A 17,079-nucleotide genomic window follows, 5' to 3' on the forward strand; every position below is an offset into this window, starting at 1 on the left:
GAAATACTGTTTTTTTCTAATACTTATTTCTAGTGTGCACTTTTGGAGAAAGTTTTCCCTTTTAGGTTTTCTCTCTGGTAATTTGTTAATGGCTGTCAGTTTAAATCAGTTGACTCACTAGTCTAATTTAAGAGATTGTATATGAAAAAGAACTTATAGAAAATTTTACATTCTAAATAGGTAAATATAATAAGTTTTTAAAAACCTGTACTAAGTTCTATAAATTTTCATTTGTGGTGGTTTTAATTGGTGCTGGGTTTTTGTTCTTTGTCTGTTTTGTAACCAGGACTCAGCAGAAGGACTCTCCATGTTTACCGGAGAAGAGGAAATGTTCGCATTTCAGCGCACGATTTCTCGACTCACAGAAATGCAGACTGAACAGTACTGGAATGAAGGGGACAGAACCAAGAAGTAACTGTCACTTTCACGTGAATAAAACTCTAGACAAATGGTTAATGCAGGGAGAACTATACTGTGGGACTTGAAGGAATCATTTTCTCATCATTAATTAAGCACTTTGTCCTCTGGACCATTTTAATCTAAAATCGCTGTCAAAGATGTAGTGGATTAGTAAGTTAAAGACTTACCATTTTTAGAGTTCTACTCTTCCCTATTTATTTGGCCTTTTTTCTGACCACAAAATTAAAATCATCACTTCTTAAGATTAATGTAGAACCAGACATTTTAGCTTCATAATAAACTACCTGAATGAACTTTGAATATGCGAACACACAGTAAATGCAAGACATCTGGATATCTCCAAGCTTTGGCTGCGTGGTGGCAACACATTCGAAACACATCTTTTATAAGAAGGAAAACAAAAAACATCCCACAGTGCAATTCACAACAAATCTTTCCGATCTTATTATAAACTAAAAGGAATAACATTTTAGAACATGGGTTTATACATATGATTTTGGGTTTGTTTGGGGTTTTCTTGGCTATGAATTATAATAAACTTCCCAATCCTTCAGGTTTCCTCACAACAGAAACAGTATGTTTTTTACCCCGAGATCAAGCTTGGTAGGCAGTACCTGATCTCAAGTGGTCACAGAGTTGTCTGAAAAAATCAAGGATTATGACACCACCAGGTAAGGAACAAGTGTTAAATTCCAACTAACAGGCAGATCCCCCAACTCCGATAGCCAGGAATGGGGACCAGTGAGAGAGTGTCGGGAGGGGCAGAGTCTAGACACACCAGGCAGCAGAGTGGACTCCTGCTCATCTGAAGCCACCAGGCTCCTTCCCACTGCTCATGCGCATTTGCTCCAGGTGCAGAAGGCCACTCCCCAACCTTGCTGCTGATTCTTCAGCAAGATAGACCTAATAGGAAATGATAGAACACTTGACAAACCTACTTTAAATAAGATCTGATTTGTCCTTCATTGGGCTCATTTCTTGATGCATTTAAGTAAAACCTGACTTTGCTAACTTGTCACAAAGGGGATTTTGGTTGAGGCTGTTAAAAGAATCTTCAAAAAGTCTTAAAGAAAAAAGAAATCCACAAAGTCTTGTGAAAATCAAGCATTTTGGAGGGTAGGTATGGATGAGTGAGTTCAAACAATGCTTACAATTATCAACATAAGTAAGCTCTTGGAACCTATTTATTAATATTCTTCCACATTAGTCTATTTTGGACATTAACCTAATGAAGTCAAGCAGATAGATGGATGGGTACCCAAGCAGAGAGAAAGTTTAAATTGAGTCATCTGAGAATTAAATGTGGTTTAAAGATATTTTTATTCTAGTGAAACACAGTGAGTTCCAAAGAGGCTAAGTAATAGGGAGAAAGGATGGGAAACCACCAATATATGCCAGACTTAATGCTAGATATTTACATTAGCTCAGTTTAAAAAATAGTCCTAGAAAGTGAAAATAATCATCTCTGTTTACAGATAAAGAAACTGAGGCTTAGAAAAATGAAGTAGCTTGACCTGAGATTCACAATTTACAAACTGTAAAACTCATGTACTGTATTTTATACCGTACCATCTCCTACTCTCACTATAAAAAAGAGATCATTTTAAATACTGACTCACTTTTTAAAACTCAGTAAAGTCGAAGGTGAATTTACAATAGAACCATTGCTTTGAACTCAATAAATATAAAATGTTTAATTTTATTCTTTAAATATTAGCTTTTTGGTTTTCACATTTCTTTGACAATTATTCTGTGTCTTAATTTAAAAAAACAGTATGAGTGGATAGACGGACAGCATGATTGATAAAGGAACTGTCCCTGAGTGTGTGGGTGTATGTAGAACAGTCCCCCACTCCAGTTCTGCTGTAAAAGTTCATTTGAGGTCAGGTATTTGGAATAAAATTTCATTTTTCCACAGAAACAATAATGTAATGTTAGGGCCCTGGTTCAATGCACAGAAGCCTACGTAATTCTCAGTATAGTTGCCCTAAACTGTGATTTTGATGCTAAGAAACTTAAACACCTTTGAAAATATTGTTTCTGTAGAGTAAAACTGGAGTTCAGGCTCTATCTGAGTAACTGGATGGAGGTGTGTCCACTTTTATATCCCCGGGCCTGGTGGGAGGGGCTGCAGGGGAAGAGGCTCTCTCCTTGGGGGGAGGGTTTACGCAGAGCCTGGGGCTATGTATCTGTATCCAGAAGGGAGGAAGGAGTTCCAAGGTGGCTGGAAATCCACAAAGTCTATTTCATAAACCAGCATACAAGAAAAAGAAACAAGAGTCTTCAAGAATAGCCTTGCCTGGAAACAATATGGTAGCTCCATTAAAAGAAAAGTAATGCCAAAATGAAACATGAAAAACAAGCCCTAGATTGGAGAGCAACTTTTCTTTCAATTCATGTGTCTTTCTTTGGAGTCCTGCCGCTGTTACATTCTCAGCATTCCAGTCTTTCTCCCTGAGGTTGCATAAATCTGTCAGAGCAAATGCTTTGTTTTGGAATGCTGTATGTATGCTTCAAGATGGAGGTCTGAGCTGAGTAGTGCTGTGGAAGGTTCCCACTCATCTAGAAACTCAGACTAGGATGTCTTTAGAGTCAGGAGAAAACACATCATGCCACAGACTCCCTTCAAAATGACCCCTAGTTCCCAGACTTAACAGAAGTCAAGTGGAGAAAAAGGAAAACATTCTTTAGGAAAAGAAAAAGTAAAATCTGATCACTACATTATTCTTGTATTTCTTTAGGCAGTGTAGGAGGTTATTTGCTGATATCAGTAATCATGAGATGAAAAACATGGTGGACTTAAGTAATTTTTAACCTAGTTCTGAGGCCAAAAAGACTGTAGCATCATTTTAATAAAATTTATTTATTTTCAGTAGGATTTCAAATTTTAATCTTAAGGCAATCCTTTAATCTTCTTAAAGTATATTTCCTGTACTTATAAGTGTGCAAAATAACATCATTTTAAAATTAGTTGGAATTTTGAAAAAAATTGAAATTCCACTTATAAAATATATAAGTGGATGTGCTCATATTCATTTATTTAAGAAGCATATAGTGCTTACTATGTCCTGCACATGGTTCTAAGTGCTTTATAAATAAACTCTTTTGATCCTAAAAGTCCTATTAGATAGTTACTATTATCACCATTTTATAGACAGGGAAGCTGAGGCACAAATATGGCTAAAAGAGAGTAATAAATTGCTAAGATATACATTGGAGTCAATAAAATTATCAAAACACTAATTTATTAAACTTTCAGTTTGGGCGCAGTGGCTCACACCTGTAGCTCAGCATATTGGGAGATCAAGGCAGGAGGATCGCTTGAGTCCAAGAGTTTGAGGACAGCCTGGGCAAAATAGTGAGACCCTGCCTCTACAAAAGATAAAAAACATTAGTCAGGTGTGGTGGCACATGCCTGTAGTCCTAGCTACTCAGGAGGCTGAGACAGGAAGATTGCTTGAGCCCAGGAGTTTAAGGCTGCAGTGAGCTATGATTGTGCCACTGCACTCCAGCTTGGGCAACAGAGCGAGACCCTGTCTTAAAAAACAAACAAACAAAAAAACACACCCAACTTCCCATTCTATTACCTCTGGCCTGAAAATAGTATTCCTAGTTCACGTAACTTGAACCTACCCTTGGTAGCCCCTTTAATCTGAGATTATAAAAAGAAAATCCCAAAGGATTGGGGTCCTGGATCTCTGACATTTGGGTTCCTGATCAGTGACAGGAATTTGTCTGGCAGCAAGCCGTAAGTGACCTTGTAAATTATCTTTGTTAGAGTCACTAATCTCACCAGACATCACTTGCCTGTTAGAAAAGGATTTTCTTTGGAGATGAGTCTATGACTTTTTATTAAGTTAGAATTAAGATTAGTTTTCTCCATTAGCATATAGAAGTTTATTTTTCTGGTACAGAAAATTTTAAATGATAAAATCTGTCCTCGTGTCAAGTGTCTACTGACTCAGTCCAGCCTCTCACTGGAAACCTCGCATCTGTCACCTCACCGATCACTCAGGTCAGTCAGACATGTCTGTCTGCTGACGTTTTGTCTTGTGATGGTGTGAGGCTTCAGGACAACACCTGTCTTTCTTGGTCTTCTCTCAGGGCTGCACTTTCCAGGTTCCCAGCAGTCAACTACTGAGCTCTGTGATGCAGTAGGAAGGGCTCAGAATTGGGAAAATTTAGTTCTGCCAACATTGCTTTGTGACCTCCAACAAGATAGTGCTCTGAGCCTCAGTTTTATCATCTCATAAATGCATATTTCATAGAGTTATTCTGAGGATAGTTGGTGAAAAGCACTTTGCAAATGGTAAAGGATTAAATGAATATTAGTTGTTATTGATACTAATGATTATGATAAATCCGTAATACACACCTACTTTCTGCTTTGCATTAAAGCCCTTGAGGAATGCAAAACAGAAGACACATCTCTCAACCCAACGGTTTCTAGCAGAAGGGAAGAGATACACGCTACATGACTAGACAGCAGTGGCACAGGATTCCTGCTTTGAAATGCTGGAGAAGATTAAATTGAAGTCCATTTTTTCAGGATTGTTTAATACAGAAAATGGATTGTTGCTTGTCGGGTGAACACCAAAGATTTCCAGAAAGAGGGCACCATCTTGTGGTCAGTGTGAGGAACTGACATAAAAAGAAGTCCAAGCATCGCACAGGGTTGGAGAACAGCGGTTCTCAGCGGGGCGCATTCCTAGGCCCAGGTCCCACCTCCAGGAAGTCGGGTGTCGTGAGACGTAGGGCCCCCGCATCAGTGCTTGTAAATGCTCCCCGAGGAATTCTCATGTGCAGCAAGGTTGATCACCGCCGATCAGGCCGGCCGTGGAGCTCCCGCCCATGGCTGCGCAGCCAGTCAGCACGTGGAGCCGGGCCTGCAGCCGGGGCTCCTGCCTCAGGGCAACCGACTCCGCGACCGGGAGCCCGGGTCACCGGCTCACCAGCGCCCTCCCTGGTACCTCCTAGTGCCTGCGCCTCTCCTTCCTGGAGACAGAGCGCCTTTCTTCTCCAGCCCCACTCACACCATCAAAATACTAGGTTCTTAAGTATGAAATGTCCAATTTCCTTAAGTACTAAGTTTGACAGTTGATATCTCTGACATTTTACTTTGACACTTCTTGTTTTATTTTTATCGTGAAGGTGCATCCTCATTCTTTTAAAAGCACAGTTTGGCTTGTGATTATCTTTCAAATTTTTTTTAAAGCAATTCTGTGAAACCATGGATAAGTCAAAAATCTGTGTTATTTTCAAATATGAGTTCTGTTGTGAAACTGTTTTGAGCTGCACAGACAGCTCAAAATATCAAGAAAGTGTTTGGGAAGGATGTGGCTAATGAACGCACAGTAAGTACCTCAGTGGGCTGAGAAGTTCTGTTCTGGTGATTTTAATCTTGAAAAATGAGCCACATGGGCAACCTGAGACCAAAGTGGATAATGATGAACTGAAAGCTGTAGTGAAAGCGAATCCATCTCAACCTACACGTGAATTAGCAGCAAGGTTTGGTGTTACTATTCCAACAATACTGGACCGTTGGAAACAGATGGGCAAGGTAAAGAAGCTGGATAGATGGGTTCCACATGAATTCAACGAGCATCAGAAGAGAAATCGTCTCCAAGCTTGCCTTTCTTTTCTGTCACGACATAAAGATGAACCATTTCTACACCGTATTGTTACATGTGGTGAAAAATGGATTCTTTTTGACAATCACAAGCGTTCAGCACAATGGTTGGATAAAGATGAAGTGCCAACCACATGTACTCACCATCAAATTGGTTTCACTGATCATCACCTAAGAGCACATTCAGGAATAACATTAACTGGGTGTCGGGCAGATGTGGGTGGGGGAGAGGATGGGTGTACACATACATGAGTGTGATGCACACTGTCTAGGGGATGGACACGTTTGAAGCTCTGACTTGGGGGGGGGTCGGGCAAGGGCAATATACATAACCTAATCTTTTGTACCCCCACAATATGCTGAAATAATAATAATAATAATAAAAGATGAAGTGTCAAAACACAGTCCAAAACTGAACATTCATTGAAAAAAGCTAATAGTGTCTGTTTGGTGGTCCAGCCCTGGTATTATCCACTACAGCTTCATGAAACCTGGTCAATCCATTACAGCGGATGTCTGCTGCAACCAGTTGGATGAAATGATGAGGATGCTTGTGATTAAGCAGCTGAGATTTGTCAATAGAGATAGGCTAATGCTCTTGCAAGACTACATGTCGCAAAAAACAATGCTGCTCAAACTACAGAAGCTGGACTTGGAAACTCTCTGTCATCCACTGTATTCACCAAACCTTGCACCAACTGACTACCACCTCTTCAGTCTTTGGGCCACTTCTTGCAAGGGAAAATATTCAATTCTCGACAAGCTGTGGAAAACGCTTGTGATTTCATCGCCGCTTGCTCTCCAGGGTTCTTCGCTGCTGGCATAAACAAGCTACTGTTAAGATGGTGAAACTGTCGATAGTTTAGGCAGATACTTTGATTAATTGTACTGCTTCTTGTTTGAGATATAATAAACTACACTTTTGATTCGAAATTGGACATTTCATATTTAATGACACAGTAGCTAACGAGGCAGCACTTTGTAGTTTACAGAGCACTTGGTCCTGCCCTATCGCTCATCCACAGCAGTTCTCTGAGGGAGCTGTGATCATTCCTACTGCCTGTGCGGAAACAGAGGCTCGAGGAGGTTCCGTGGTTTGTCCCAGGTAGCACAGCTGGAACACACGCATGTCTTCTCGACCAGATCCTGTGCTCTCTGGCCTTCCCTGCATAGTAGTAATAATAGCCCCCGTTTTGGAATCACTCTTTGACTTGAAGGCTGAAATATGAAAGATGGGCATGTAGGGGCCTGTACAAGGGTGTTGTTTTTCACAGCACTGTATATGATGGCAAAGAACTGGAATCATAGTGGTTGGCAAACTTTGAAATCCTAATCTTCACAATAGTTCTGGAAAAGGAGGTATTATTACTACCAGTTTTTTTGTTTAACGAGAAAACTGAACATCAAAGAGACAGACTAACTGGAGGCCACCTGGGGGTCCATCCTGGGGGAATGGCTAGGCAGGTGGGCTCTGCCTGCAATGGAACCTTCTGCAGCAGTCAGAAGCCATGAGCTAAATTTACATGTGGCCACATGGACAGGCTCAAAGACCATGTTGAGAGCAAATTAGACCCAATAACATTAATATAAATTTAGAAACTCACACATAAAACAACACAAAAGATTTTTTTTCTAGGGCACACAAAATCTAAATATGTTTATGGAAGATAGCTCAGAGAAAAATAACATAAATACACTAGAGTCGATGCTTCTAGGAGGAAGGAAATGAGATGGGGCATGGTAGATGAGAGAGGAAAAATAAACAAAAGAGGAGCCTTGTACGGACAAATGACATCAGTGTGTCATAAACCAAGTACAGTCAGCACAGCTTGATGCACCAGAGGTCCTTAAAAAGAGAGGAGAGGAAAACATTTGGAATAAGCACTTGAAGGAAAGGGATAAGGGGTGAGGAGTTCTGCCAGGGATGATTGAAGTAGCTTGCGAGGCCCAGCTGAGGGCAGGCAGCAGGAGTGCTAAGCAGTTAGTAGGCGGAGACCCCAGACCCTCCTATGCTCGTGGGACCCTCAGGGAGGTGCAAAACAGCAAGCATTTTCAGGATTGGCAATGAGGGGTTGCAGAAAGTTCAGGCAGGCACAGGAAACTAGGGTGCTGGTGAGGGTGTCAGAGCACAGAGGAAGAGCTGGGGGAGGGGAAGGAAGAGGGGTCGGAGAAAGGCTTAGAGCTGGAAGAAGGTAAGGAACTCAACCGTGGCTACCAAACGTTTTACTCTCAGGGTCACTTTCCACTCTTAAAATAATTGTAGACCCCAAAGAGCTTTTATGTGTGTGGGATATATAATACAATACAGTATTAGAAATCAAAACCGGCCGGGCGTGGTGGCTCACGCCTGTAATCCTAGCACTCTGGGAGGCCGAGGTGGGCGGATCGTTTGAGCTCAGGAGTTCGAGACCAGCCTGAGCAAGAGCGAGACCCCATCTCTACTAAAAATAGAAAGAAATTATATGGACAGCTAAAAATATATAGAGAAAAAATTAGCCGGGCATGGTGGCGCATGCCTGTAGTCTCAGCTACTCGGGAGGCTGAGACAGGAGGATCGCTTGAGCTCAGGAGTTTGAGGTTGCTGTGAGCTAGGCTGACGCCACGGCACTCACTCTAGCCTGGGCAACAGAGTGAGACTCTGTCTCAAAAAAAAAAAAAAAAAAAAAATCAAAACCGAGAAATTGTTACATATTTAATTCATTAAAAATGATATACATAAATAGCATTATGAAAAATAATTATTTTCCAAAACAACAACAAAAAAGTGAGAAGAGTGGCATTGTTTTAAATTTTTGCCAATGTCTGGCTTAGTAGAACCCAGCTAGATTCTCATATCTGCCTGTGCATTCAATCTGTCATGATGTCACACGTCAGTCACATAGCTTTTGGAAAAGTCAACTGTATACTTGAGAGAATGAGAAAGGTAAATAATGTCTTAATGGTTTTATGAAAAATGGCCTTGAACTCATGGACTCACTGAAGGAGTCATAGGTCCCTCAGGGTCGCAGGACCACAGCTGGACAAGGCTGAGTCTCCTGCTAAGGGGATACCGGGTTCCCGTGAGCTCCCTGCCGTGCAGTGGTGAGAGCTGGTGTGGGCAGCTGCAGTGCAGGGAGGGTGCTAAGCAGGGGCAGGGTGGGGCTACGCTGGGTGGGAATTTGAATATAGAAGATGGTAGCCAGTCTACCTAGTGCCACCTGTCTGCCTGTCTCTGGCCAACCTGAGCGCTAATTGCTGCCTGCAGAGGCCTTGCCTATCCTTTTTATCTCCTGCTACAGTTAGCACTTGGCCACCCTGCCCCACCCTTGCAACTCCCTGCTCTAGGCTCTCCTGTCTTTCACCTCCTCCTTCTCTGAAAGCTTCTAGCTCCTTTTCCTTTTTCACCCCCTAAGTTCTTTCTTGGATCCATTTAAAAATGGTAATTATAAAAACAGCCACCCAACATTATACAAAGTGCTTTCATACATGGCATCATCTTCACTCTTTTCTTGATGTCTATAGCAACAAATATCAGTTGATGCCAATGATTCTCAAATGTGTATTCCCATCTCTGACTCCCCCAGTCCCCTATTTTGGACTTCCAACTGCCTACTGGATCTCTCCTCGTGAATGTTCCTTAAACTCAGTGTGTCTAAAATGGGACTGATCTCAACCCAGTCCTCTGACCTTGAAATATCTTCTTGCCATGATGCTGACCCAGGCACTCCCACGGCTGCAATAGACAAGGGCCAGTGATGTTGGGAACGTAAAAGAAGGGACAGGTATTAGAATCATGTTGATACATGATTGAGAAATGGTTCAAGGTAAGTATCAGTGCAGGACAGGCCTTGGCGGATGGTTATTTATTGGAATGGATGACAGATCTAACAATCTGAAGACAGGAGTGGTTTGAGCAAATATGATCCCAGCACTGTTGGCCTGAGTGTGTCTGCAGTAACTGGATCAGTTCGAGGGTCTCCCAGTCCTTGTTACCCACCCTGGGGCTGAGGATGACTCCTGGGGTCCTATAGGATGAACTGGCCTTTGGGAATGCAGTAAATAGTTGATAGTTCTCATTCCTCTGGTTCATTCTTTAATTTATAGAATAAACATTGCTAAGTGCTTCTTAGGGTGAGGAACTCTGCTAGATGCTATGTGGGATATAATGATGTGAGAGCTTTTTAAAAAGTGGTTATTTTCATAGGAGAATCTGTATGTTGATCATATTGTTCCTTAAGGAAAGGTCAACAGTCTACATCAGAATTAGAAATAGACTCTCTAAGACTGGACAACCTTGTCTGGAGCGTATAGCTCTCCCCCACCCTTAATGTCACCTTCTCCCAAAGTCTGCCTCCGGCTAGGATGAACCACACTAGTTGAGTTTCCCAAATCTCAGCTAAGACAAAGACTTCATTAATGTTTTGGGGGAATACAGATAATAAACTCAGAAAGTACTTGGAATCTAGGTGATATAGCTAATAAAATTTAATTTGATCGTCTTCAGCACGAATCTCCCCTTTGTTCCAGCCTCACCTCTAGATTCCAGACACCTCCTCTGTCCCCTACCACATGGCGATCGTCTCATAGACACGAAAATACCTCCAAGTGCTTCCCTAGGAGGTGCAGGGTCCAAAAAGCAACCCTTTCTCCAGCTATGCAGACAGCTTGCCCATATCCAGTTTTCTTTTTCCAAGCACACAGGAGGGTCGCACTTCTTGGCCCCTTGACAGTTAGGCAAGGCCACGTGACTAGTTCTGAACAATTGGTCGAGAGAGAAGTGATGTGACACATGTCACTTCCAAGGTGAAGCACTTATTAGCTGGTTTGAAAGCTTCAAGCTCTCTCTTCTTTTGCATGGAAAACCTGGAAATACCATGTTAATACAGACATACTCAAGATAAAATAGCTTGGAACGCAGATCCAGCCATGGCAAATGTTGCATTAGCAAGAAATAAAATGACATCCTGAGACGGGGTTTCTGGTGGTGTCTGTTACTGCAGCATTATTTGGCCGATTGCCGGCCAACCCTCAGGGCAGCCCTCTTCACTTCTGTTCTTGTCTGAAGCCCTGACTCTTCCCTGAGAATTCACACTAAGAACAGTTCTCTCTGCAGCTTTGCCTCCGGACACAAGAGATGTGTGCCTGGGGGGGCTTAGCGATACCAGCACATCGCATCCCCCAGACCTCAACATTCTTACCCGCGCTGTAACTGCCCCCACAGCTCCCTGGACTGTAAATACTTTTTTAACTCTGTTTTCATATTCTTGGTCATAGTGAAAATATTAGGCAGACAGGTTTAAATTTATACTGTGACTTTAAACCTATCCTCACTTGTACTCAGGTGGCTAAGGAAACTGCTTCAAATTACTTAATGCTTGGACTTCAGTCATCAGTTGTTTAAAACTTTAAGCAGATGCACATTATAGAAAAACATTTTCTCAAGTATAAAATCTGCACCCAGAGAAAACCATTTTCAGAGATGAAATCAATCCAACCAAAGAAGAAAAGGTAAGGTATAAAACTAAGCAGCACTAGAGCACAAGCTTATCCTGACCGGTAAGGAATCCAGCTGCTTCACTCTTCCAGTTGGGGGGAGATCCCGGGGCCCCTGAGCACAGGCAGGGGGAGGAACAGAGCACTGCTTGGGAGCCAGGGGTGCATTTTAGACCCTGTACTGCTACTAACAGTAAATAACCTGATGCCTATGACCTTGGGTAAGTCACTTAACATTATTCTTTGGGCTTCATCTGAGCTCTTTTTTCTGTGATGCTCTGATATTTTATAATTTGATGAGAAAGTATAAGAAACCAATAAGCACATGAAAAAATGCTCAGTATCATAAGTCATTAGGGAAATGCAAATTAAAATCACCATGAGATGCCACTCTACCCTTCTAGGATGGCTAGAATCAAAGAGACAGATAATTTAAACTGTTGGCAAGGGTCAGGCACAGAGGCTCATGCCTGTAATCCCACACTTTGTGAGGTCAAGGTAGGATGATCGCTTAAGGCCAGGAGTTCAAGACTAGCTTGGGCAATGTGGTGAGATCCCACCTCTTCTACAAAAAAATTTTTTTAAAAATTAGCCAGGCATGGTGGCACGTACCTGTAGTCCTAGCTACTTGGGAAACTGAGGTGGGAGGATCGCTTGAGTGCAGGGGTTCAAGGCTATAGTGAGCTGTGATCACACCACTGCACTCCAGGCTGGGTGACAGAGCAAGACCCTGTCTCTGAAAAACAAAAATGTTGGCAAGGATGTGAAGAAATTGGAACCCTCATACTGGTAAAAATGTAAAACAGTGCAGCTTCAGAAAACAATTTGACAGTTCCTCAGAATATTATCTTAAGCATAAAGTTACTATATAGCCCATATGTCTACACAAAACTTATACAGGAATGTTTGTAGACAGCATTATTTATATTAGCTAAAAAGTGGAAACAATGCAAATGTCCACCAGCTGATGAATGGATGAACATAATTGCTGTATCCATACAAAGAAATATTATTCAGCAATAAGAAATGAAGTATTGATACATGCTACCACATGGATGAACCTTGAAGACATGCTAAGTGAAAGAAGCCAGTCATGAAGGGCACATGTCGTGTGACTCTCTCTATACAATACGTCCAGAATACGCAAATCTATAGAGATAGAAAGTAGAGCTGGGGGTGGAGGCAGGAAAGAGGAATAATTACTAATGGGTCCAGGCAACTCTGTGAATATACTAAAAACCACTGAACTGTGTGTTTTTAATGGTTGAATTTTATGGTACATGGATTGTATCTAAATAAAGCTGTTGAAAATAGTGTATAGCTATTCACTAATCATTCATCTGTTCTTACTTGCTATCTCTTCTGTGCCAGGAGCCAGGCACACTGAGGTGACTGAGACAAACTCCCTAGCCATGATGGGTTTATGACCTTTTAGGGAAAACACACGGAGATAATGTGGTAAGTGCCAAGAGGGAACCTGCCCAGGTATCCTGGGAAGACTGAGGGAACTCAATTCCGGCAGGACGCATAGGAAAGGCAGAGAGCGTGCAGAGGGACAGACACTGGGTGCTGGGGCAGACCAGGCGCATCTCTAGTCTCCAGGCGATTAGAGGAGCACAGAGCGCATCAATACAGGACAGAGTGTGGAAAACCACAAGGAAGTACAGAGTGTTCTGGAAATCCAGAAGAGGGAGCTGTAATGACTTGAATATTCTTCTGTTTGGAGAGAAATGAGATAATTTGGTCCTCCCAGACTTAACAATTCCTCTTTAGGACCCCATATTCAGGATGTTTAGTGTAAAAACTGCTGCTATCATCAAAATGTGTCCCTCATTTTGCACTAATCACCTATCATATTTTTAACCAAACTCTGTAACATGCGGAATATAAACTTCAATTGCTAAAGAAGTATCAGTTGATTTTTGTTGATTAGAGTAACATAGTTTGTAGAATTAAAAATAATTGCTTATACTTTTGTGGTACCGACATAATCAGATTTATCAGTAACAGTACAAAAATAATGTTTGGACCATGGTAAAGCAACGTTAAGTTTGGGACAAAATAAACACCTGATGTGTGGGTGAGCTGAACGCCCACCTTAGACCTCCACTTTGTAGCCCCCAATCATACTTGGAGAAGAAGGACGAGAAGGAGCTGCTGTGATGTGGTTGGGAGGGGACTTCTCCAGGGGGACAGAGAAGGAGAGGGCAGGATATTGATACCCAAAGCTGTTGTTGGAGCTTAAGTTAGAGGGCCCCAGGGTGACCGATGCTGGCTGAGGGTGGGTCCTTCTTCCCACTGTGACCAGCTCCTAGAGAGGCCCAGGGCACAGCTCCTTATTCGGGCTGAACTGGGTCTGCAGCCTGTGTGTCTCTCTACACCCACCTTGACGCTTGACCCAGGAAGACCTTTCTCCTTCAAGGCTCTGGTCTGTCCCTAGTTTGTGCCACTGAGTTTCAGTCCCCTTCAAGTCTGCCTCAAGGCTAGAAATTGTGCCCCAGGGTTGCAGGGGTGGGGGCAGGGTGTCCGCAACCTGTTCTCTACCTCACGGCCTGCACTTGCGCCACCGAAGTCCTCCCAGAGCCTGGCTGCTGTATTCTGCTTTCACGCCCCCTCTTTCCAAGCTGCACATGTGGCAGAAAGGGTCTGGGCCGGGACAAAGAGAGGCCGACAAGCGTCTCAGCTCCATGACGAGGCAAAGCCCAGTCCTGTGGAGCTTGGCTGTCTCATTTACCCAGCTCAGGCTGTTGCTACTTGAAGTCAGAAATCTGGGTTAAATGCCTGCCCTGCCTCTTGATAGCTGTGTGACTTGGCATGTCATCTAACCTTGCTCAACCTCCATTCCCTATTTGCAAAAGGGGGGAAGAATACCCAGCTTGCTGGGTGTCATGGGCATGAGAGATAATTACCCAAAGCACTCGGCACAGAGGAGGCGTTCACCAGCTATAATTGTCATCCACCAGTATCCTCAAGTTCCTTTCCAGTTCTGAGATGCCGGGTCACAGGGATGCCCATTCTTGCCCATTCCTCAGGCTAGCACTTCCGTTCCATCTGGAAAATGAGTAGAGGTGGCTCCGCGGAACATGCCCATGATCTCAGAGATGCGGATGATGGCTGGATGTCACCCCTCCACTCCTGTTCCCAAACCTTGGTCTGGGGTAGCTCAGCTTTCACCTTCAGACATCCCCCACCTCACCCCTGCAAGACTTGGTGCCTTTGTGTTTGCATTTGTGCTTTTTGCTCTATCTGCGTAAGTGAAGCTGAGTGGAGAGTGTCCTTTGGGTCCTCCCCCAGCACAAGCCTTCCCCTGGGAGAAGGGACTGCAGAGGAGTCGGGCCAATCTGCACTTGATTCGAATCCTCATTCTCTTTCTCCAAGCTGAGGCCTTAACCTCTCATGGCCATAGGTTCCTCAAGAAGCTGAGGATGGAGGCTGGGAAACCTCTGCTCTAAGCCATGGAAACAGACAAGTTCTGCACAAAGATCCTTCCAAGTTTTGCACAGATTCTTGAGGGTCCCATGACCACAGGTTAAGAACCCCCGAGTTACCAGCCTCTTCCAGGGGCTCAGAGTGCCTGGCTGCTCTCTGGAAGGTAACAAATTCAGGGTGTTCCCAGCCGAGGCGCTGCTGTTGGAAATGCTGAGGGTGAACTGCAGGACTCTCTTCTCAGTTAGGTCTGGGGGCTCTCAGTGACCCAAGAAGCTCTTGAAGAGGGCACCCCAAGGTCTCTGGCATGCTGAGGACATGATCATTCATTGGGAGAATCTGGCCAAATATGTCAACATCATAGCAAATTTTAAGCAAAGTCTTTCACTTTAACACTATTTTCCTCAGAGTGATGAACTTTCAAGCAGTAAAATTAGCCATTGGCATTGTTTGCTGGAGGATTAGTTAAGGATAATTTATTATATTGTTCCTCAAATCTAGTGAACCATCAGAATCACCTAGGAAGCTAACAGATTATTTGAACCCATGCAAAACTTACTGAATATGAGTCTTCACGGAGAGGCCTAAAATTTGTATTTTAAATAAGTGCCATCAGTAAACCTGCTAACTAAGATTGGGAAACAAAGACCTAACATAGAGTAACATTTAACCTTCCTTAAGAAGTTTGTGGAGAAATCAAATAATAGAAGTTATATCTCCAGAGCAGTTTTAATGTATTAGTTCTATCACCTTTTCCCCCACAACTTAAGGCAGCTTTGAGAGGTACATAAAACATAGTAAGTTTTTTTTGTTTTTTAACTGAAGAGGAATGAGACAAACTAGATTTAAATAGGAATTAAACTAAGATTGCCTGGTAACCTCATACATCAGATTTCTTACTCAAAAATTTCTCTCTGCCTTTGTCTCTCTCTCTCTGGTCTTTTTTTTTTTTTTTTTTTCTGTTAAATGGATTTGGGGTCATCTCAAGTGAGGCCATTTCATCAAACTAACCTTATAACGAAGTACTTTAAATCCACGGCGGTGGTGGGGAGTGCAGGCAAGGCCAGCACACTGAAAGTGTGAGTAGGGGACCGTGGTCACCAAACTGGGGGGTGGGCATACCACAGGAACACTCGATGGTCACTGGGATATAGCAAGAAAGCACCAGAAATTCTATTTTGTTATATTATTTCTTTAAAAATTAGAAATAAAAATTGTTTTGCTCATTTTTGCCACGTGGGTGGTCCTTAGCACCTCTCTGGGTCCACTCTCAGGCAGCTGTGGTCTAACACCTTCCACCCCAGGGCAGGCGGCTTTCACAGTGCTCAGGCACCCTCACTCGTCCACTCGCCAGCAGGGAGTCACTTCACATGACAGTTTAGTGTTACAGGATGTCGTTGACATGCGTAATTTTATAAAGACAAGACCTTTCAATAACAGAATCTTTACAGTAGTTTATAAATGAAACATTGGGGAGATAGGGTGGGAGTGATCTCAAGTGAGGCCATTTCATCAAGCTGACCTTATCACAAAGTACTTTAGTAGGACCAGGGTGAAGCCACTCACTCAGTATTTATGGTCAGTGATCACAGAAGCCTTGAAAAAAGATGATGACAATCTTTTGTGCTTACATAAAGGTTGGATTGCTCTTGGCAAAGTGTGTAAAAGAATTGTTGGACTTAAACATGAGCTATGTACTTTTTCTGACAAGCAATTTTCAAAAATCTTGATTGTCCTAAGTTTGCTGAGCTTTCCTATAGAAGTGTTTCAGTAGTATACTACTAACAAGTATTTTAAAAATCAGTAATTTCAAGGAATGGGTGAAGTGTTTTTTTTTTTTAACAAGAGTGAGAAAGAAGCAGCCTTACAACATCAGTAACTGCTTCTATAAAGAAATTTTGAATGTGTTTGGAAATGTTGCATCATGATGTGATTTATGACCACAAATTATGTTAAGTGTCATTTATAAAAACTTCCACATCTGCACACAAAAGAATAATAAGGGAATACTATGAAAAACTCTACACATGTAAATTTAACAACTTAGATGAAATGGATAAATTCCTTGAAAAGCACAAACTACCACAACTCACCCAATATGAAACAGATAATGTGAATCGCCCTATAACTAT

General features: G+C 42.5%; 1 protein-coding gene across 2 annotated transcripts in view; it reads left to right on the top strand.

Moving 5' to 3' along the window:
• Window positions 1-472, top strand: part of AFG1L (AFG1 like ATPase) — a 166,922-nt gene extending 166,450 nt beyond the window's left edge. For both annotated transcript variants that reach the window (XM_069488366.1, XM_069488367.1), the window contains one exon: window positions 287-472. In XM_069488366.1, coding sequence (XP_069344467.1) covers window positions 287-415 — 129 coding nt within the window. In that variant the 3' untranslated portion in view covers window positions 416-472. The remainder of the gene's footprint in view (window positions 1-286) is intronic.
• The last annotated feature ends 16,607 nt before the right edge of the window (window positions 473-17,079 follow it).

The sequence above is a fragment of the Eulemur rufifrons genome, chromosome 15, assembly GCF_041146395.1.
Source record: "Eulemur rufifrons isolate Redbay chromosome 15, OSU_ERuf_1, whole genome shotgun sequence".
In the NCBI taxonomy this organism is placed as follows: domain Eukaryota; kingdom Metazoa; phylum Chordata; class Mammalia; order Primates; family Lemuridae; genus Eulemur; species Eulemur rufifrons.